Below are 21,677 nucleotides of genomic sequence, written 5' to 3' on the forward strand. Positions count from 1 at the left end.
GGGCGGTGCGCGCGCTTGCGCGCGGCTCGGCTGGCACCGGGCGCGGCGGCGGCGGCGCGCGCGCAGCGGGCACCAGGAAGTGCGGCGAGCGCCTGCACTGGAGCGGGCACCGGGAGCGGGCACCGGGAGCAGGCACCGGGAAGGGCGGCGAGCGCCTGCACCGGAGCGGGCACCGGGAGCGGGCACCGGGAGCAGGCACCGGGAAGGGCGGCGAGCGCCTGCACCGGAGCGGGCAGCGGGAGCGGGCACCGGGAAGGGCGGCGAGCGCCTGCACCGGGAGCGTGCGCCGGGAACGGGCACCGGGAAGGGCGGCGAGCGCCTGCACCGGGAGCGTGCACTGGGAAGGGCGGTGAACGCCTGCATCGGGAATGTGCACCGGGGAGGGCAGCTAGCACCTGCACCGGGAGTGTGCACCGGTGGGTACATGCAGCAGGCACGTGCGCTGGGCCCGGGACAGGACAGCAAGCGCGGGCCCCGCGTACCGGCGGCGTGCACCGGATGCATGCAGCAGACACCGGGGAGAACGGACGAGCAGGGAGCCCGGCACCGGGCACGGCGCCTCGCAGGGGCCCGGGCGGAGCGGGCGGTTCCCGCCGGCGCGGGGGGCGGGACGGCTCCGCGGAGCGTGGCCGTGGGGCCGGGCGCGGGGCGTCGCTCGCTGCGCGCCTTGGGGCGGGCGCTGCTGCTGGCTGCCCGCACAGCAGCACCTCCGGGGCTTTGGCAGGGCTTAACAGCGGTGTCAGTTATGAGCAACTGGGGACGCTGGATCCGAGCAGTAACTTTTTTAGGTGTAGCTTGGTAACATGTATCTTGAAATAAGACACCGGCTTTGAACAAAAATTAGACATTTTTCCAGCTGCCTAAATGCGCACGTCATACCTCTTTTCCTGGACTCAAATGCAACTCACAGTTCTGCTGATGTAAATACAATGTGAGTTAGCTAAACCCCAGGGAATATTGTTGGCTTTAGCACATGTATCTTGGCTGGATTAGTGGCACCTTGTACCAGAGAGAAGAGTGCTCTCAGTGCATGGCACGCTCCGGCACTTCGTTCCCAAGGAAGGGTTACTGCTCAGAGCTATCCGCTCTCCCAGTTTTACAGTGCTGGGACTCTGCTGAGTGCCCTGGTTCTTGGAGCCACATAACTGTGTGGGAATTACAGCTTTTTGCTTTTCTTTTTAAGTAAGCTCAAGCCATTTGTTTATGGAAGAAATATGAACTTTTAACAGGTCAGCATCTAGGAGCCAAATCAGAAAGTTCCCCGGCACAGCATATTTATAAAATAGGAGGGATGGCTCTAAACCAGTCCTGTGGCCATCCTGCATGCTCTCTCAATGCTTGAGATGGGCAATTGTGGATGGCATTTCCTTCTCTTCAGGCAAAATGGCTTTTCTACCCACTCAATTACATGCCAGGCCAGTCTGACCTGATCCTTCTGGGGAAGAAAAAAAAAAAAAAAGTGTTTTGCTGCAGCTTTTTGGGCTGCAAGGCTGAGCAGTCAGGGCAGCCAGACTCCAGGAGCTGCATCCCCCCTCCGAGCGAGCAGCACAGCTGAGCCTTGCTCCCTTTTGCTTTCCCCAGCTGGGAATTTCAGCCCAGCCAGCTGTGCTGACGCGGTGTGTCTGTCTCCCTCCGCCCCAGTTGCTGAATCACCCCTTTCACAAGCGCTGCAGCTCTTTGTTGATCTGGCAAAGGACGAAGGACGGAAATCGGAGCCCCTGCAAGGCCAGCTGAGAGCGAAGCAGGAAATGCCCAGCTCTGCCAGGTTTCCCTGCTGTCTCTCTGGCTTTAAAAGGCTACTTATCCCTCCCAGGAGGAGACGGGGGCTGCTACGGAGCGCTTGGGAAAGCCCTTTCCCCTCCAAACCCTCCAGCCTGGTAGGTGCCGGCAGGAGAGGCCAGGCAGCAGCCGGGCAGCAGCCTCCTGCGGGGTGCCCAGCACAGGCACCGCTCGTCTGCGGTGTCTGATCTGCCCTGCCAGGGCTGCGGACAGGACCCCCCTGCAGAGGAGCGTCCTCATCCTGCTCTGCGCGGTGCTCCGGCTGCTGCCGCTGCCGCCTGCTGCCTCCTGGCGTGTCTAGACTCAGGTCTGGGCTGAGGTTGAAACAGGCTCCCTGACTCGTTCCTGGCTGTGAATAAAAGCCTGGTAACTGGTTTTGGGGGACCACAGTCTGCTGAATTTGGGGGCAGCTGCCTGCCTAGGGCTCCCCTGGGTTCAGCAGACGTCGCTGTGGCGTGACAAACAGCTTGGCCAAGGGAACACAGCCCACAGTAACCATCTTCAGTCCAATTTCACTGAGGGGTAGAGCTCTCAGAAATATTAAGTTGCTGGAAAACAGGCTCCCTTCCTTACTGACTTTGGCACAGCCCTTAGACAGTTCCCACAGAGGATCTGGGTCCTGGTGTCCGGGCTGTACTAGGTGCTGTACAGACACAGATCTCCAGCTCACTAGTTTGCCATCACCTTTACCTATATTGCAGCTGAGGAAACGGAGGCACAGGGCAGTAACGTGATTTACCTGGAAGCGTGCAGTTCTCGGTCAGCACGTGGCATTTCTGCAGTTCGGCTCCAGCTAGCTGTGACCAACATGGATGTTGTGGGCCCTCCTCAATGGCTAAAGACGTCCTAAGCAGCCACCCACCAGATCTGACTCTCCTTGGCCCCACTGAGATATAGAAAGGCTCAGCCTTCTTACAACCCCCTCCCCCTTTTTTGGTCCTTTCTTTCCACCGCTGCTCTCTTTTCTCCTCCCCTCGAAGAAAATCCTGGGCACAGAGGGCCCCTGGGCCAGGATCCCCTTCCTTTATGTCTTGCTAAGACTTAAGTATGGGCTGTGGCTGTGCCTCCATAAAATAATGCTCAGTGTTTCCTTGTGTCCTGAAGATTTTGTAAGGCCAAAAAAAAAAATACCCACAAACAAAAAAAACCCTCCAAAACGAGCAGTAAGCTGCAGTCAAGGATGTGGAGAGGTTAAGTGCTGCCCCAGGCAGGGGCTGCAGGATACCTGCGCCCCTGAGCTTTGGGGTGCAGGAAGAGTGAGCAGGGATGGACGGAGGGATGAGAGAAGGAAAGGAAAAGTCACCACCCTGCGGTGAGATCTCTGCGGAGCCCCGCAGGGCTGCAGCGACCGCGGGTCTCCCCGGAGCCGGGCCGGCAGGATGCTGAGCTGGCGGCTGGGGTGGTGTCGCGGCCCGCAGGGTGCAGATGGTCTGGGGATGGTACAAGATAAAGCCTAGGATAGGTGCAATGAGAAATTCAGGCTCCCTGTGGCGTAGGAGTAATACAGCAACACATAATTCATGCCTTGCTTCCAAAGATCTTTGTGAAATCAATCACATCCTGCTCCAGGGACACCAAGACCTGCACCAGACAAGTGGCAAAGCCAGGGCACAAGCTCGGGCCAGTGCTCTGACCAGCACAAAACCCCATTTTCCTCTGCTTAGAGGTAAGGACTGACTTGCACAAGGAGTTTTGTTGTCTCAGGCTGTTGCCACCCCCAATGCAACAACCCACCAAAACTGAACCTCAAGCTTACAGCCATTGAGAGACAGCTACAAATATCAAAAAAATCCCCCCAAAATGTTGGATTCTGACAAATGCTCATTCCTCCATGTAAAACCACATGCCAAAGCCATGATAAAGGAACACATTCCTCAGCAGGTCCAAGCATGGCCATTGTTGCTAACATGCACCAGCTCTTATTTCCAGGAGTAATTAAGGAAGCAACACAGCAATTATTGCCTTGTCTACCCATAGTTGTCATACCGATATGACTAGGCATGTATATAACCCTGGGAAGGAGGAGAAATAAGCATCCAGCATGGGCTCTGTAGCAAGATATTTCCCATGCTGAATTGCCGATCTCAGCTATGCACAAATATTGCACCTCAGCCCTTTCTGCCACCATGTGGCTGTCAGTGATTCTGTGAGGCTGCTCTCCAGTCATTGCAAGGCAGCTTTTCAAGGGCAGATTTTTCCCCAAACTGTGCCTTTGTCACTGGTTTTTCTAAAAAGCTCAGACCCCAAGGAGACCCGGGGGTTTGCACAGTTCATGCACTGAAAGTTTAAACTCCGGGAGCTCTGGCAAGGGATTTGGAAAAGGAAAGGAGAATATTCCTGGGAAATTCCAGCCTGGTGGGTCCTGCTGCAATAACCTTGCAAGCTCTGGGTAGGGAAATGAATGAGAGAATGAATGAATGAAGGAAGGAATCTTTCCATCAGGGAATGACAGTTGGCGGTGCTGCCTGGAGCCGCCAGAGCAGGAGAGCTGGTTGCAATGACACACAGCTGCTCTCAGTCAGCAGTGTCCGCTGCTGCCTGGAGATCCGCCCTCGGGGCCGCCCAGGAGCCCTAATAGGCTCAGCAGGAAGCACAGCACTGGGGTTTGATGTTGTTTAGGAGACGGGGCCCTCCCCCGGCTCAGGTGAGAGGAAGGAAGAGGCAGGTAAAGAGGAGGAGCTGGGGGCAAGGCATTACTGCGCGTAGAAGGTGGCTCCTGGGACTTTTGGACCGTGTTTGCTCCGGAGTTGGAGGCGTGCTGAGGTTAAGCAGCTGCCTGGGTAGCGGGGATGGGTCTCTGGCAGCCCGTGATGTGGAATGCCTGGGGAGGTGGCTGTGCAGGCTGGAAATGGTGTTTTTATTTTCTGTGGTGTGATGAAGCCTGTGAATGGCTGCCTCTGCACTGCCTACCTGAAGTGGCCCAGGAGAAGGAGACCTGAGTTGCTACTGCTGTTCCAGGAGCAGAGCAGGCAGGTGGCCTGTTAGCAAGGTGTCTGGTTTATTCTGAGGGCCTTTTTGGCTGGAGAATTTGCCTGTGAGCCTGAGAGCTGTGTTACCCCCATGGGGCAGGATGGTCCCTTTGCCTCTGCAAGGGCTGAGTGGCAGAGAGCTGTGACTCTCCTCACCTTGGGGTGAGCAGTGGGGGAGGTCCCTCTTCTCCTGGGGGTTTATTTGTTGAGTTTGGCTTGGTGTCTATAGGTTGGCTTGAAAACTCCTTTCTCCTGCCTTGTCTGCCTGTTAATTTCTTTCCAAAGTGTAACTAATTCCTCATCTCTGCGATGAATCTGTTCCATCTGCGGCTGGGATTAAGACAATGAGGGAAAAGTCCAAGTCTTCCTTCCTCTCTCTTCCCTTTCTTCTTTCAGCTTTCCTAGGTGAAGCCTGCGGAGAGTTAAACTTACTGAGCTGGAAACTGTGCTGGATTCCTGCTCCCAGTGTCCTGAGCTCTGAGAGCCAGTTTGACCCCAAACGTGGGCTCCCTCGCTGCAGCTTGCTGCATGTGAGATGGGTGCTGGGCTAGGCATGTGCAGCATCTCAGCAAGGCCCACCTGAGCTTTTGGGGCTCTTGTGCATGCTGCTGGTGTCCTCCCCGCTTTGACATTGGGGTGCTGCAGCAGTGGCCAGCTTGTGGGGGGAGGGCATGTGTGGAGTCTGCAACAACACTGGGTTTGCAGGGGGTGCTCTGATTTTGGGTGTGTGCTGTGGTGGGGGTCCCATGGTACTTGGGGGGTATCCCCATTCCCCTTGGCCACAGGCACAGTGATTTTTTCCAGGACTCTGGCCTGGCTTTTGCCCCTGCCCTGTGTCATGTCCTGAACCTGCCTTGGCTCATACCTGGGATTTCAGGAGCACATTTGGGGAGACCCTGTGGTGAAGGAGCTGCCTAAGCAGTGGGGCAGGTCCCAGCAATCTGCAGCGTGCTTCCCTGGGGTGCTGTGGTGAGCCCCCACAAATGTGTCCCTCAGCATGGGGCTGCTTTAGGGGGAAGGTCACTCCTAGTGTCCCCTTGACTCTGGCTCATGCGTGTTTATCTCCCTAGGGGTTTCCCTGCATGCTCTTCAGATCTGTCCCGGTGCATATCCTGGGCTAATCCTACCCGGGAGCTTGTCAGTGCCCCCTCTGGAGCAGTGGGGCTGGCCCTCGGCACTCGCTCACTCTCCCCCAAAATGCCTCCCCCCGGGGCACGGGGAGGGTGCGTCCCGCGTGCCTGCTGGGCGCAGGCTTTGCTGTGCCGCGGGAGGGTGGCGGGCGTGTGGGCCCCTGCCCGGTGGCAGTGGTGCTGCTGGGGAAAGCCAGGCTCAGCAGGACAGCGCGGCGGGAGCCTCATCCCATGACACTGGCTCTGCGCAGCGCTGACGGAGGCACTGAAGCTTCTGGAGCTGGCTGGCGCTGCTGGCTGGCCCCCGTACAGGGATTTTGGCTCGTTCTCCACCGTCGCTGTACGGGAGAGGAGCAGAGGGAACATGGAGCTGGACCCAGGGCTCCTGGTGAAGATCCGCCTCGTGGAGGGACTCGAGGGATGCCAGGGAATGGGAAGGACGTGAGCTTGTGTGGAACGGACCGGAGGGGCCCGGTGCCTGCTGGGGCAGAGAGGTCCTCCCGCGGAGTCTGTCTATCCTTGTCGCTCTGGGTAAGGCATCAGCTTTCTTCTGGCTTCCCCACAGATCATGTGTGCTCCTAGGGGCTGTGCCAGGAGCCCCTGGGGTTGCCTGGGTGTTGGGGACCATGCTGCAGGAGCAGGAGGTGGTCTTTAGCTCATGCACAGCAACTGTCCTGGGGTGAGATGGGCCCTGAGGTGGCATCTCCGAAAGCTGGACTCAGCTTCCATGGCGCTGTGAACTTGCCCCTGACATGATAATGTGTCATCAAAGCATCAGCAGACGATTGTCCTGCTGATGCTGTGTCCTAGCAAGGGAGCAGAATTTGAACCTGCCTCTTTTCTGCAGCATGGCAGTGCAGGCCTCCAACCTAGCAGCCTGGCTGGCTGATCCAGCTGTGCTGGTGACTGGAGGCTGTACAGGGGTGTTCTCAAACAGAGTAGCCTTGTGGAGCCCTCTCCCCCTCTGGTCTTAGCACTGCGTTGGGCAAGATGAGGTTACTCAGCATGTGGTTCCTCTTCTCCCTTCAAACCTGTGCTGGCTCATCTCACCTTATTTTCCACCTCCCTTTTCCCTGGGCCTAGGCTTGTGGGAAGCCCATCTCAAGAGCCCCAATTATGCTCTTGAGATGACAGGCAAGACTGGTCTGTGACTCTGCTGTTTTATTCAGTTTGTGGCCTTGGGTCCCTTATTTAGGACTGGCACTGATAAGATGTTGCTGGTGCTGCTGTGCCTCCTCAAGACTTGTGCAGCTTTCTCCTCCTCCTGAGGAGAATTCAGTTAAAATGTTGCCCTGCTCTGTCCTGGGACTGCCTACCCTCAAAATAACTGCAGGAAGAGATAACAAGCTACTCTAATCCCTTGCTTACTGGGTCTTGCTCAGTGCTTCTTTTGCAGTAGAGGCTGGGATGAACCCCTGGTACTCAGGCTGTCCTCAGCAAGAAAATACTCTGGGGCGTTCCCATATGTTGACCAGGGGAAGCCCCAGTGGTGGTCTGCAGGAAGGTGGGTTGTGCAAAAGTCTGTCAAACCATCTGGAGCCTACGTGCCATCTTGTGCTGCTGGGAGGGCCTGGCTGGGGTGTGAGCCCCCAGCAGGGACCATGTGAACCTCTGGCTTTGCAGATGTTGATTTCCTCTATATGCCTGACGATGTGGTGGAGGGGAGATTATCTTCTACTTAGGGAGCAAGCAGCTGGAGAATGTGAGCAGGCAAGGTGATGAGCAGAAGTCAGGCAGAGTTTTCCTTCTAAATGTTCCTGCTAATGAAAACTGGAAAGTGTGTGACCTTGGAGTATATTAGAGCCTCATGATAACGGCATTCCAGTGTTGCCTGGGAGTCCTCAGCCAGTCTCTGACTCCAGCAGCACCAACCTCTGTCCTGGGATTCCTTGGGAAGCTGGATGGTGGTGGCAGTGGCCAAGGAGTGAAGACCAGAGAGTTTTGGTTTTAACAAGGGCCACATCTGATCGTGTGGGCTATGTGTCTGGGTATACCTCTGAGTGGATTGTGTCAGGTTTGGGCTTTGAATGAAGTGAGCGTGTGGTGTATGTAGCCTTGGACTTCCCACCTCTCTTCCCTAAGCTTTTAAGGATAGTCCAGGGCAGGATATCTCCCTCCAACAAAATGCTCATTTGAATGGTATGTTAACAACTTGATTGCAACGTGTGGTTGTGAAGTAGTATTTTTCCTTTCCAAGGGGCAAGTATGATGGTGTAGCCTGATGGCAAAGGCATCTCTTCTCAAAGCCAGATATGATGGTTAGTGCTCTGGCTTCCATTCCATTCTCCGGTGCTCACCAACTCGCTGGCTGGTCTCTTTTAAGTCCCTTCATATCTTTGCCTCAGTTTCCCTAAAGGCTTACCTGTCTCCATGATGGGGCTGTGTTTGCAGATGTGAAATGAGGTAACTTTCCTGGAGTAAACTGATCCTTGTATCTGCCTGGTGCAGTCCTTTTCCCTCTGACCTGAGTCTCTTCCTATGTCTTGGCTGCAGTCTCAAACAATGAACTATGTGGGGCAGCTTGCTGAGACGGTCTTCGTCACTGTGAAGGAGCTGTACAGGGGTCTGAACCCAGCCACCCTGACAGGCTGCATTGATGTCATCGTGGTGAGACAGCCGGATAACTCTTTTCAGTGCTCGCCTTTTCACGTGCGCTTCGGGAAGTTGGGTGTGTTGCGCTCGAAGGAGAAAGTGGTAAGTGGTGCTTGCCCTGGCAGAGCAAGTGCTGGGGACCTTGGAATCCTTCCTCTGGGTGTTTTCTGATCTAAGTTCAGGAGAACTGTGTCCTCTCCCTGTCATAGTCCTGGTGGTAGCACAAGCCAGTTTCTTGGAGGAGGTGGGGTCCAAGGGGAAGAATTAGACTCCCTTTGGTGTCTCTGGACCTAGGATCTATGTAGAGTGTCCTTGACATCCCCAAAGTGGGCACATCTAACTAAGGGACATTGACATCAACAGAAGAACTCTGAGAGGGAAGATTAATGTCTATGCTTACAGAAATAACCCTGTGTGAGGGAAGGGGACCCCTGCTGAAAAGGATGTTTGCTAGTTTTCAAGGGGATGCCCCAAAATGGAACCCAGTGCTTCCTAGGGAAGTTGGGAGAGGTCTTCTGCCTCAAAGACCAGGTGGCAGTCAGCCATCTGAGCAAACCCAAACAGTCCCCTCCCCAAGGAAGGGCTGTTTTGCACACAGATGAGTGAGTGGGTTTGGATGGACAGACTTCTTCTGTCCCTTGTCAGGTTGACATTGAAATCAATGGGGAGCCTGTGGACCTGCACATGAAGCTTGGTGATAATGGAGAGGCCTTCTTTGTCCAGGAGTCAGAGGAGAATGAGGTTGGTAATGAAGTGAATGCAAATCTCTCAGCTGCTACTCTGAGTCCCCCTGTGATGCAGGTCCAATCCCTCTCTTGCTACCAGTTTGCTATGGGCAGATCCACAACGGGACTTGGGGCTTTCTGTGCAGAGTTCTGCAAAGCCAGGGAGATGGCTGGCAGCCTAAAGAAGCAGGCCCATGTGAGCAACCCATGGGAGTAGCCAACAGGCACATCTGAAGATGTTGAAGGGCACATGCTGGAGGAGCCCTTAGGTTGTGCATGTGCACTCACTTGCAGTAACTGCTTGGAAGTGTGGGGCTCAGGTGAAATGTCCAGGTTTAGATTGCTGTTCTTCGCTGGAGTACCTCTATTAGCTGCTCTAATAGTTTGTATGTCTGGAAAGGTTCCTCTCTCAGAATCTCACAATCAGTGTGGGGGACCTGGGTTGTGGAGCACATCGAGGGAGCATTAGGCCATATATCTGCATTTCAAACAGGCCTATCTCCCTCAGCATCACTTCTGGCCAGCCAGGCAGATATCTCTGGGCTTGGTCTCTTGAGGGATCTTGTGACAGGGATGAGAATAAGCCAGATCTTGTAGCAGGCTGTCTACTCTGCTGGAAGTGGGATGAGACTAGCTGCTGCTTCCAGAAATCTCAGCCAGCTCTCTCCCATCCTGATTTGTTGTTGCTGCTAGTTTGGGCTGGGTTAGGCTGGATTGGACAGGTCTGCTTCTGTGGCAGGGAGAGGGCTCTGGAGCCAAATTCCCTCAGCAGCCTCCATAATCCTAGTCTCTTGGTGATGTCTCCTGCCTACTTCTCTCTGTCCATACTGAAGATGTGTCCTTCTTGTGGATGTATATTTCTTGTTTTGTTGTGTGTACAAAACATCTCCTTTAGGCCAAGACACAAAAGGACTCCAAAGATTTGGGGCTTAGTTATGATGGCTATGATGATTGTGAGTTGCACAGAGAAAAGCCATGGGAAAGGAGGGATTTTGAGATGGACCATCTTCCCATCTATGTTTCAGGGAAACATTCCCTCCCGTCTCTGCACATCCCCCATCCCCATGGAGGAGAGCCCAGAGGACATAGCTCAGCCCTCTCAGGGGCTGGAGGCCTTGAGCTCTGAAGTGACCCTGCGTAAAAGGAGGCGACGCAAGAAGAAGCCCAAGCGGAAGGAGGTGGCAGAGTCCAATTTGGAAGGCTGCAAGGACACTGAAAGTGAAATGTCTCTGGAAGAGAAATATAGGCTGCCAGCTCCCAGGTAAGATTGTTGTCTGGGCAATGTGACACTGGGCCAAGCCTTCAGGCTGATTTGCTGGTGCTCTGTAGTGCTGAAACACGTCTGTGTCTGTGTAAAGTCTTTTGACTCAAACAGCAGCCTTCTATGAAGTACCTATTTGGGTCACTGCAGTCAGATTTGGATATGACCAGCTTTGTGGGAGATGAGACTGCCATCTGAGAGCAGGGCCCAGTGCATAACTAACCTCCTTCTCTTTCAGTGATTCAGTATATTTCTCCCTCACTGATGTCTCCAAAGAAGAAGCAGGTTCCCTGCAGTCTCAGGAGATCTACCCTTATTCTGATGGAGAGCTGGCCTCTGTGGACAGGTAATGGTGAAGGACTGAAGAACAGTAAAGGAGTTCTGCTGGGGTTTGGCAAGAGCAGGGAACATGGCTTACGGAGGTCAGGCAGGTTATCCAGAAAAAGGATTTGAAAGTGTCAGGAAAGGAAGGGGGTTTTGGAGGGTGGTTTTATTTTCTTTTCCTTACCTGATAAGATGTGGCTGGAGGAAAGCTAAGAGTCCTGTCTGGGCCTGTAAGGGAGACTTCTCCTGGGTGTGGTCACAGAAGCAAGAGGACCATGTACACGGGGCTCTCAGCTTGCTGCCAGATTGATCCCTGCCTCTGCTACTAATGTGCTGCTGGACAACTTGGGGTATATCACCTTGCTTCCTCAGGCTGCAGCTTTCTACAGGTCTTGCTCATTTGTAAGTTGTAGGTTTTACAGGACAAGACTGACTCCTTGTGGAATCAGGCTTACAAGGCTCTTGGCCCTAGATGTCATTGCAGTGACAGAAACTTGGGGCTATGGGTAAAAGAGGTCCAATATTACCACTTCTTCTTCTTGCAGCCTCACCCTGAGCAATCCATCTTCTCCCAAAAGTGATTCTGAGTTGGAGATCAGACCTCAGGAGAGTTTTGCTCTAGGGGCTGAATCCCATATGCAGTGGGCCTGGGGAAGGCTTCCTCAGGTGAGTTTGTGCTTTTGCTCCCCCTTTAGCAACAGATGGGGTGTGGGTGCCTGCAAGATTTGAGAGAGAGTGGAAGAAGCTGTGGCCAGACAGCCTCAGAAGAGCTGTCCTAATACCTGATGCTTTGATTTACTTCCTGTACTCAAACTTGTTCCTTTGTTTTCCCTGAGGTGAATAAATTGGAGCGAGTTGAATCAGCCAAGTCCATGAAGACCACTGCTACCACAGCAACTGTTGTGTCAGCAACAACAGCCCCAGTGGTTGGAACAACCCCCATTGTTGCCATCTCTGAAGGTGTGGGAAGTGGTCCAAGCCCAGTGGGACTGCAGGATGCACCTTGTTCCTCTGCTGCATCTGTTGTTGAGCCTGCACCCCAGAAAGGGAAGAGCCCCCTGAGACTGAAGGACATTTCCAGCATTGCGGGGGCTGAGGGCTTGTCAGAGCCTTCCTCAGACCTGCAAGAGGAGCAGGAAGCAGAGAAACAGGAGGAAGGAGAGAGCATTGTGCCAGAGGCTCAGCTAGACTCAAAGCCCTTGGCTGTTGAGGAAGCCACTGGCCTGAGGCAGGCAGGCTTGGAGAGCTCAGAGTCCTACCTGGAAAGCCAGAAAAGACAAGGTGAGCAGGTTACTGGTGCTGCTAAAAACAGTATTTGAGCCTGCAGACGTGTTTGAACTTGAACAGGTAGATGGGGTTGTTCATTCAAGATAACCTGCTCATGACTGTCCCAGGATAAGAGGGATGATGTGTGTGTTTGCTGTCTCCAGATGCTACCAACTCCTTTGCATCAAAGAGGCATTCCTCCAGTTTCCTCCTTTTAGTGACCCCTACCCTTTCAAGGTAGGGTTCTGTCCTTTAAGCTTCCTGAAGTCATTCCTTAATTCTTTGTCCTTGTGTAGGCTTGGAAGATTTTTCAGCAGTGTAGGCCATGCTATGAAGTGTCTAGCAGCCCCTGGCCTGGCCTGTCTCTTCATCCCTAGCCTGCCAAGTCAGGTAGTAAACCACACAGAGCGGAGCATGCGTGCATCTCCCTTGAGACCACATATAAGGACCCTTAGATTGTTAAGGGTGCTAATCAAACTTGCTCCTCCAGTCAGCATAAATCCAGAATAAAACTCTACAGACAGACAGGAAGACTGAGGGGAGGAAGAAGAGGGAGATCGCAATATCCCATATGGTGTTAACATCAAATGACACCTCTGGGATTGTCATGGCAGGACTCTAGCCTGTCCTTTGTGTCCTCTTTGTGAGTGGTCTCATGCCTGTGCAGAAGTCTTGGGGTACTTCTGTTGCTGCTACTTTAAGGCAGCTTTTCAAGTAGAAGAGACGCACTCTCTGTTTGTAACATATTTGTAGGACAGAGATGATGTTATTAGCTTTCTTGTTAGATCCTGAGAGGCTGGAAAGGCAGTTCAACTAAGCTTTCTCCCTTCTGTCTTTGTATTGAGGATCCATCAAAAGAAGTCCTCACCTGGGTCCCAGTGATGTTTACCTGGAAGACCTCCCCAGACTGGATGAAGAGCAGGTGGCTCTTTATTTCCCCAGGAGGTATGGAGGCCCTTCTTGAGCAATTTTTTAATTTTACACAAAAGGATCTGGGGTGCATCTAGAGTTATTGCTTGATACTGCTTCTGTTTCTTCTCTTGCTAGTAGTGACACCGAGCAGAATTCAAAGCCTGTGGCTGATCCCAGAGGCCCTCTGAGTGTCCAGCTGCCATCTGACTCACTTGCTGAGAACTCTATGGACTCTGACTCAGATTTGATGCCCGCAATTGCACTGTCACTGTGTGGAGGCCTTGGGGGCAGCAGGCAGATCTCTCATGGTAGGTATGAGGGGAATCTGCTCATTGAAAAACCTGTTGTGTACACCAGTGACATACACAGCTTCTGTCCCATCAGAGAAGTTCATGGAGCACATCATCTCCTACCAGGAGTTTGCTGAGAATCCAGGAATCCTTGATGATCCAAACCTGGTGATACTGCTCAACAAGAAGTGAGTGACCTGCTCTTCCTGCTTGTTTTGTCCCAAGATAACCAGTGTGGCCTTGTTTTCTCTACAGAAATGCTCTTGTAGGAATGTGTCTCCATCTGAGGCAATTATTATAGTGTAATAGCTATGGGTGGAAACTTCGCAGCTGTGTTGCAGAACAGTGATCAGAAAACAGACCTTGGGGCTCCAGGAAGTGGTGCTGTGCTGCCCTGGCAGGCATCTAGGCTTGCACACAACTCTTCCTTTTGTCCTCCCACCCTGGAAAGTCTGCTTGCTCATACATTCTCTCAGCAGTACATAGCCTGCGTTGTCTTCTGCATATAATGGTCAAACGGGCATGCCTGAAGGATGTTTTAGACCCAAAACACCATGCCAGCTGCCTTGCTGGTGGAGAGAACTGTAGCCAAGTTGTGGCTTCTCTTTAAATTCCTAAGAGAACATGAGATCTTCCAGATCTTTTCTACTGTCTGGACTGCATGGAGATGCTCTGCCCATCTCTTCTCTGCTGCCCTTCTGAGACTGAGCAGTCTGTGTTTCTATCCCTCTGACTTGTTCCAGGTATTACAACTGGGCAGTGGCAGCTCCCATGGTCCTCTCCCTGCAGGCCTTCCAGAGAAACATTCCTGAGGTCAGTGGCACAATGCTTTTTCTCTCCACACTTGTCAGTGGGGCTTCAAGAGTGCAGTTGGGACCAAGCTACTCCCTTGGGCTTTCCAAGCAGTCTGGGACAGGGCTGAGGGTTGCTCTAGCCTGCAAACCCCAAGATCTGTCCTTTCCTCGGATGTACTCGGGGTGACTTTCAGGTACCTGGGTTTCACTGAAGCCTGGAAAGCAGAATTCTGTGTCAAAAGTGATCTATTTCAATGGTTATATGTGTGCAAGGGCTGGCAGGAGCCAGATGATTTGAATCTGAGAGGATTTTGAAATTGCGTGGTTCTACTCTAGGGCTCTGTGGAGCTGGCTGGGACTGTATGGAATAAAGCCTCTAGATCCCTTTTCAGGCTGCATCAAGGAAACAGGTTGCACGTTCCCTCAAATCATCTCTTCTCATGACAGGAGATTTAAACATATGTTATCCTGTACATGACTTTTGCAAAGAAAAACCTGCCTGGGCAAGGGTTTCCTTTAGGCTCTTGGACATCTTAGCATCTCTGCTGAGGAATGATTTGTTTCAATGTTCTGTCATGTTCACAGAGCACCATTGACAGACTAGTGAAGGAGAAGATGCCAAAGAAAGGCAGCAGGTGGTGGTTCTCCTGGAGGAGGCGAGAATTCCCTCCAGAGGAGGTGTGTTTATAGTGGTGGCTGTGGTAGCTGTGTCCCTGGGTGTAGGAGTTGCTCTGGCTGCCGGCAAGTACAAGGAGGGAGGAGAGCAGCAGGGGCTTGGGGATGACCTGAGGCTGAGAGCAGGAGAGACCAATGATACCTGGTGGCAAGGTGTCTTCTGCAGGTGGCTGGTCCCCTCAGGTTTGTCAATTCTTGAGAAGCTGGACAGTGCCAGTGTGTGCCTGCACATGCAGGCCCACTGCTGTGTGGATCAGACTGCCCTGACAGTGCCGAGGCCTCTCTGGGCTTCCTGGACCACGTAGAGCCCAAGTATGCCTGTGGGCTCACATGCCTTGCAGACCCTGCTGGGGCTGGCTCATCCTTCTCCATCTTGCTGTGGCACTGGGTCACCATTCCTCTTCCACATGGCCTTATGCCCATGAAAGGATGGGGATGCATTACCACAGCTGTTTGTTATCACTGCTCCAAGTGCCAGGGAAGCAAAGTGGACTCTGCCCTCAACTCCCTGTGCGTCGGGGTGCTAACAACGCTCCTCTGCCTGCAGCCACAGCCAAGGCTGGGGAAGGCCAATGCAGAGACGCTGCAGCCAGACTCCCCTCAGCAGAGGTGAGTGCCTCCCTTCTACTACTGGGCTCTAGCTAGGGCAGGAGAGTTGCCTGTAAGAGACCAGATCTCTTCTAAATGGCCAGTTATTCTCAAATCCACTTAATGCTCTGACTGATCCCAGGCTGGGCAAGGCCCTTTACAGCCAAGCAGGCAAGTTCTTCCGGATCCTGCCCCCCAACTGCAAAATCTCTCTCTTGATGTTCATGGGGAAAGCTATGGCCTGCATGGGAAAGCACTCAGGCTCTTTCCTTCCTTGTGTAGGCAGGAGGAGGAGGAGGCATCGTCCAGTGACGGCGAGCCCCTGGATTCTGGGGGCCCTTTAACAAAGGATACCTCAGCACAGAAATCTCTGCCAACCTACAAGAAATCTCTGCGGCTTTCCTCCAAACAAATTGTATGTATTCTACTCCTTCACTGGTGTCTATGTGCAGGGAATGCGGCCTTCTCTACTCCTGACTATGGCTTTTATAGGGCTTCCAAGTATCTTGCCCTAGGTTACCTCCCTGTTAGAGCTCAGTGACAATCTTGTCCTTTAGTAAGCTTTGGATCAGCAGTGAATTGGTGTGTCTCTTGTGTTTGAGGACTCTGCTTCAGAGTCTTATTTTTCTGTCTGAGGCACCAAAGGACTCCCCCCAAACACGTTGTGGTAGCGTCACATCTCCCTGGCATGTTCCTCCTCTGCTGCAGGAGAAGTTGAATCTGCAGGAAGGCCCCAACGAGGTGGCGTTCAGTGTGACGACTCAGTACCAGGGCACATGCCGCTGTGAGGCCACCATCTATCTGTGGAACTGGGATGACAAGGTGGTCATCTCGGACATTGATGGCACCATCACCAAGTAAAGCATCCTTCTCTCTTCCTGTATCTGCACTGCCCTTGTTAGGGGGAAGCATCCTTTCCAGGCTTGCATAAGCAGCCAGGAAGGCACCAACAATATTGTATTCTAGATACCCACCAGGCTGGATCTGCCTAACCTGTTCTCCCTTTCCTGCTAGGTCAGATGCTCTAGGGCACATCTTGCCACATCTGGGAAAAGACTGGACTCATCATGGAATTGCTAAGCTCTTCCACAAAATCCACCTGTAGGTATCGGGTCAACTAGCACCCTGAGGCTGAGGAGAGGCAGGAGGGAGGTGGAGGAAAAGCCTAGTATCAAGGTCTAGGAGCTCCTCACTTGCTGAGGATAGCCAAACTGGCCTTAATTTTCTGCTATCAGTGTAGTCAATGACTGATGCTTGCTGTGCTGTCTGGGATGCTGGGACTGGGGGAAGAAGGCAGGGGGCTTTTACTGTAGACTCTTAAGCAAGCTGCTCTGTCAGTAGTGTGGCATTAATAGTCTAAGTCTCCCTCAATCTTATGTCAATGCAATCAAAGCATGGAGGAAGTGGTAGAGAAAGGCGGTTATGCTTTGCGAGTATCTGCTATTGGCAGGGTTGTTTGGGAAGCTCATGGGCCAGGCAGGGAAGTGCTACCATAGCAGCAAATCCTCCTGTTTGCTTGTTCAATGCTTACTGCTTCCTGCTGTCTGACTCTCTCCTCACCTGCACCTTTGCTGCTAACTCACACTGAGATAAAGCTTGTAGCTCTTTCCCCTTCTGCAAACTTTGAGCTTGGCTCTACTTGTATCCCTACATGGCCACAAATCTGGCCTAGGACTTACTAGCTCTTGCTGCCAGGACAGTACCTCAAGCAACCAGAACCAGGACATTTGGGGGTTATTCTGCACATGGGAGCAAAGATATGACCTGATCTGCTCATGTCCCACTCAGATCTAGAGAATCTGAGCATGGAGTGCTATCTGCAGCCTCGTGGACAGGGTCTTCTCACAAGATGCTGGGAGCATATGCTCACAACAGCTTCCCTGGGGATGTGGCTGGGAGGGAGTGTGTTGATGGGGGCTTTGGCAAGTGAGAAGTAAGAGAATGCTGAAGATGCGACCAAGGAGGCTGAGATCAGACAAGGAAGTGCTTATGGGGCCACTAGCTCTTCCCAGTTTCCTTAGATTGCAATATAGCAGTACACAGTGCTGCCCAAGGGCTTACTCAACCTTTTCAGTCTCTTCAGTTGGTGACAGTTGCCTTTTTAGGCACCCAGCTATTGTTTATATTTTTCTACTCTAGGAGAGAAACCTGCCTTAAGGTCTAATGCTATCTCAGCTCACTCTTGCTGCTCATCAGTCCCTGTGGGTGTGGATAGCAGCATGTGGAGGAGCCTGGGGTTCAGGTCTGTCCTTTTAAGTTGGGATCTCTGGCCACTAAGAGGCACTGTCGGCCCTCTGTTTGCTTGGCCAGGCTTAGTGTGGAAATAGGACTTCTTTAGTCTGTCCCTCATGATGCTGGGAGATGAAGCTGGGCTCATTCCCTCTGTGGTGCCATACCTGGGAGCCATGGATGTGTTCCTGCAAAGCTGGGGCCTGCCTTTACCTGCACCTCCTATCTGTTACCATCTTTAATCCCGCAAGAGCGGTGCGCTGTCTGTCCAAGCTGCCAGTCTAGCAATGCTAGCAGCTTGGAGGGACTGTAGGGGCCACGACCAGCTCTCCATAAGCTGCTCTGAGTTGATAAGAATGTGAAAAAGGTGCTATCATATGCTTGCCTGGGAGTCCTGTCCAGATGCACAGCAGAAGGCCATGCTAAGGGTAGGAGGCAGCTGTGGGGCACAGAGTACTGAAGGGCACCTTACAGCAGGAATGGTGCTGCTTGGAAGGGCCTGGAAGGTGGCACAGGGCCTGTCTTCATCTCTGCTTTTTGGGCTTTGCCATGTAAGGATAAAGACCTATCTGGGTTTCCTCTGAGCAAACAAGCTGCATCACTTGTGAAGCCATCCTGCTTGTTGAAGAAGTCAAGCAGATTCAGGTTAGGCCAGGTGTTCAGTCTCACCCTCTGCCCTCAGGTGAGGGCAGGAGGGATTGAAGGGTGCCTTGTTCAGAGCACAGCTCTGAGAGGTTCCCTGAACTCTCTCTAGCAATGGCTACAAGTTCCTCTATTGCTCAGCAAGAGCGATCGGCATGGCGCACATCACCAAAGGCTACTTGAAATGGGTCAATGAGCAAGGCTGTGCCCTCCCCAAGGGCCCCATCCTGCTTGCCCCCAGCAGCCTCTTCTCTGCCTTCCACAGGTACCTTTTCTTCTCTTCATCCCCAGCCCTGCTCCTTCCTGTGCCCACAGCAATAGCACTTCCCTCTCCCCAGGCTCAAAGCTGAGGGGGTATTGCAGCTTTAAACAGCACCTGCCTGCATGGTGCTGGATGCCTTTCATGGGAGGCAGCAGGAGGAACAATGCATGAAGCTTCTGTTGCCCTTCAAATCTTTTTAAGTCCCAGACAGCCTGGCTGTCCAGTCCTGGCCCAAGGATGCTGTTCTGGCCTTGTCTCCATGTATGTGCTTTGTGCTGCAGGGAAGTGATTGAGAAGAAACCAGAGGTGTTCAAGATTGCCTGCTTGATGGACATCCGAAACCTGTTTGCCACAAAGCAGCCCTTCTTTGCAGCCTTTGGGAACAGAGTCAATGTGAGTGGGTGCCCTGGAGATGAAGGGAGAGCACTGGCTGGGACAAGGGTAGCAGCCTGTTTCTGTGGTTCTCATGCTTCTCATTGCCCTTCCCTTGGCAGGACGTGTATGCTTACAAGCAGGTGGGACTGCCAGAGTGTCGCATATTCACTGTCAACCCTAAGGGAGAGCTGATCCAGGAGCTCATAAGGAACCACAAGTCAACGTAAGCTGCCAGCTTGCTCCTTAGCACTTCTGGGTTAACCCAGATTTAACTTGGAGAAGAATCTCTTGGAGATTAAAAAAATAAAATAAAGCAAACAATTCTGTTGCCTTAAACTAGACCATCTCATGTGCAGCCAGCCAAGCAGGCTGCTGAGAAAATGTCTGTGATGGCAGTGACTGGAGACTTGATTACATGACTGAGCATGGGCTGGCTAGTGTGTGCTGTAATGCTAGCATGAGGTTGGAGGCCTTGACTGCAAGAGTCTTGCAACTGGGTAGTCAAGAGTGCCTCAAGCCCCTTTTCATCTGTTACTGCTGGAATTTCTTTCTTACCCCCTTAGGTACGAGCGATTGTCAGAGCTGGTGGAGCTGATCTTCCCTCCTCTAGGGCAGAATGGGAGCACTGCTCTGGTGTGTCCAGAGTACAGCCACTTTGCCTACTGGAGACCTCCACTGCCTGTCATTGACTTGGAAGACTTCTCCTGATCCTACTGTCCATGGAGACCAGGCTGAAGACTCTCCTGTGAGGATGAGGATCTGCCAGGACTGGATGCAACAGATCCATCTCCTCCCCCTGCGTGCTGCTCAGGCACATTGCACTTTAGATACGGGTCATATTCTGCACTCAAAGTACCCCTTCCCAAAGGGCAAAATGGGTGTAAGGGAGCTCAGACTTTAGAAAAATTCATTTACTAAATTGAAACTTCCTATAAGCCAGGTGTGCTCTTAATATTTAAAGTATGTCTGTATTTTAAATGTGATAGATCACTGTTTCATTTATTGATAAGCCTCTGGCATAGCTATTGCTACCTCTGGTTTGACTGATGTTCCCAGAGAGTCCAGCTACCTAGTTTGGTAACTGATGGAATGAAAGTGTCATGTGGCTTTACAACTTGTAAAGATAGCTGGAAGGGGCCAGGGTTTGAGTGTTCTTCACTAATAGCATTAATAAATAGTGCCTTAATCTAGACTCCCTGTTGTCCCCTGTAGACCTGTGCATGGAATTGGGGAGCCAGATTGAGTTCTACCCACATTTGTGCAAGGCTTATCCTCAGAAATGCTCTGTCAAGGGGTCTAATGTAGGCAGAGATGAAAGCTGCAGCCTCCTAGGCCTGTGGAGCAGCTTAGAAAAGGATCTTCCTACCTACTATTTTCAGGTGAAGCTGCAAAGCTGACTTAAGCCAGGGTTTGTCTGCTGTATTACAGGTGCCTACATAGGAGGTAAATCTCTTGCAGCCTGCCAGTTCCCTGTGCCAGCGAAGGAGCTTGTTCATATGCCCCCATGTAGGAGAGTTCAAGAGAAACACAGCTCTGCTGTCCTGGGGCAGAGTGTTGTCAGGCCACAGCCAGCCTGTTCCTGTGCCATGGGGAAATTCTCAAACCCGGCTGTCAGCATCACCATGCAGGCAGCAGCATGTTGAGACAACCTGGTGGTCCTGCTCTGGGGGTGCTTAGCTGTAACTGTACAAAACAAAACACAGGCAGGAGCACTGCTTGGGTGTCTTCCCCTAGTCTGGTGTCCAGCTTCTCCCTCCTGGATGACGGCATGTGAGCGTAAATCACTTCCCTCTAGTCTGCCTGCTCTCTCTTACTCTCTTAAATAGCCTCGGTGTTTTAACTCTAGGTCTGTCTTAACACAGTCCTGGTGTTATGCCCTTCCCCCTCCCCATCCCATCTTCTTCCTTTTTTTTTTTTTTCCCCCCCCCTTCTTGATGCCACACAAGTCATTTTGATGCTGGAAACCTCAGCAAGAAATACTTTATTTTTCTTTCCAGTACAAACAGTCTTTCAGCTTAAAATCTGAACAAATGTACAGGGTTTAAAAAAAAAAAAAAACAGTAAAACATAGCCTTTTAGCAGGATCAGTTGCCAGCTGCTGTGGAAGCCTGCCTAGTGCAAGAACAACCACAGGGCCACAGTCTCCTTCCATCTTTGCAAGCAAAAAAAAAAAAAAAAAAAAAAGGGGGGGGGGGGAAGCAGCCCTATTTTACACAGAGTTTGTTTCACTTTTTCAGCACAAATAGCTGAGAACTGAAACACAAACTGTCCAAATATAGTCCAAACATAGCACCATTTCTGGAAGACTGACTTCTTCCTTGCTCCTCCTGTCCTAGCTTTGTTACCAGTGTCCCAGCTCCCTCTGTGCTGGAGAGAGCTGTTCCTGTTCAGCTGCTCTCTGTTCCAAGCTGTGGCTTTCTGGCCTGGTTAATTTTTCCTCTTTGGTTGCTGCAGCCCTCTTTCTGCCTGTTCTGACAAGATGTGGAGGGTGGTTGGGGCTGGTGGCTCTGATGGTCCAAGGAGCCCTCTCCCCAGAAAACAGTGCTAAGGGCTGGCTTGAAACCCCTGCCTTTGTCTGGGGCTGAAACTGTCTTTGTGGTTTAACAGCAGTTTCTTCGGGGTGCCCAAAGGCAGCTGGATGTTGCTCCTCAGCTCTTTCCTTGCTCAGCTGGAAGAGTTTCAGCAGTGGTGGTGTAGACCCAAATCAGCAAAGGCCAGAGCAGAGTGAGCAGATTTTGATGCTGTGAGCATCCCTTAGCCCGAGCAGGCCTGGAGCAAGAACAGGGTAGGATGCTTGGTGTGCTCATGCTGCTGACTGGATACCACAAGCTTGTGTGGCAGGAAAAAATGCTTCTACCATGTCA

The 21,677-nt window shown here is 52.4% G+C and overlaps 1 protein-coding gene across 5 annotated transcripts; it reads left to right on the forward strand.

Annotated features, from left to right (window-relative positions):
* The first annotated feature begins 70 nt into the window (after window positions 1-70).
* On the forward strand, window positions 71-19,988 carry LPIN3 (lipin 3). Of its 5 annotated transcripts, XM_062589636.1 has the most exons (21): window positions 1,710-6,409; window positions 8,076-8,281; window positions 8,372-8,572; window positions 9,116-9,211; window positions 10,221-10,456; window positions 10,695-10,802; window positions 11,326-11,446; window positions 11,617-12,061; window positions 12,892-12,991; window positions 13,094-13,266; window positions 13,343-13,436; window positions 13,992-14,061; window positions 14,628-14,720; window positions 15,265-15,326; window positions 15,588-15,720; window positions 16,014-16,162; window positions 16,320-16,406; window positions 18,289-18,441; window positions 18,720-18,831; window positions 18,933-19,036; window positions 19,377-19,988. In XM_062589636.1, the coding sequence occupies exons 3-21, from the start codon at window positions 8,381-8,383 to the stop codon at window positions 19,519-19,521; spliced, it is 2,673 nt and encodes an 890-aa protein (XP_062445620.1). In that variant the 5' UTR covers window positions 1,710-6,409; window positions 8,076-8,281; window positions 8,372-8,380; the 3' UTR covers window positions 19,522-19,988. The 5 variants fall into 5 exon arrangements, with proteins under 5 accessions (XP_062445622.1, XP_062445620.1, XP_062445617.1 ...); XM_062589638.1 differs by lacking the exons at window positions 1,710-6,409; window positions 8,076-8,281 and adding an exon at window positions 71-416; XM_062589633.1 differs by lacking the exon at window positions 8,076-8,281.
* The last annotated feature ends 1,689 nt before the right edge of the window (window positions 19,989-21,677 follow it).

The sequence above is a fragment of the Rhea pennata genome, chromosome 16, assembly GCF_028389875.1.
Source record: "Rhea pennata isolate bPtePen1 chromosome 16, bPtePen1.pri, whole genome shotgun sequence".
NCBI classification, from domain to species: Eukaryota; Metazoa; Chordata; class Aves; order Rheiformes; family Rheidae; genus Rhea; species Rhea pennata.

Coding starts and splice junctions, on each gene's coding strand:
- LPIN3 (XM_062589633.1), top strand. CDS start 6,110: ATGACACTGGCTCTGCGCAGCGCTGACGGAGGCACTGAAGCTTCTGGA. Junction 10,457..10,694: donor TATAGGCTGCCAGCTCCCAG/GTAAGATTGTTG, acceptor CTTCTCTTTCAG/TGATTCAGTATATTTCTCCC. Junction 15,327..15,587: donor CCAGACTCCCCTCAGCAGAG/GTGAGTGCCTCC, acceptor TTCCTTGTGTAG/GCAGGAGGAGGAGGAGGCAT.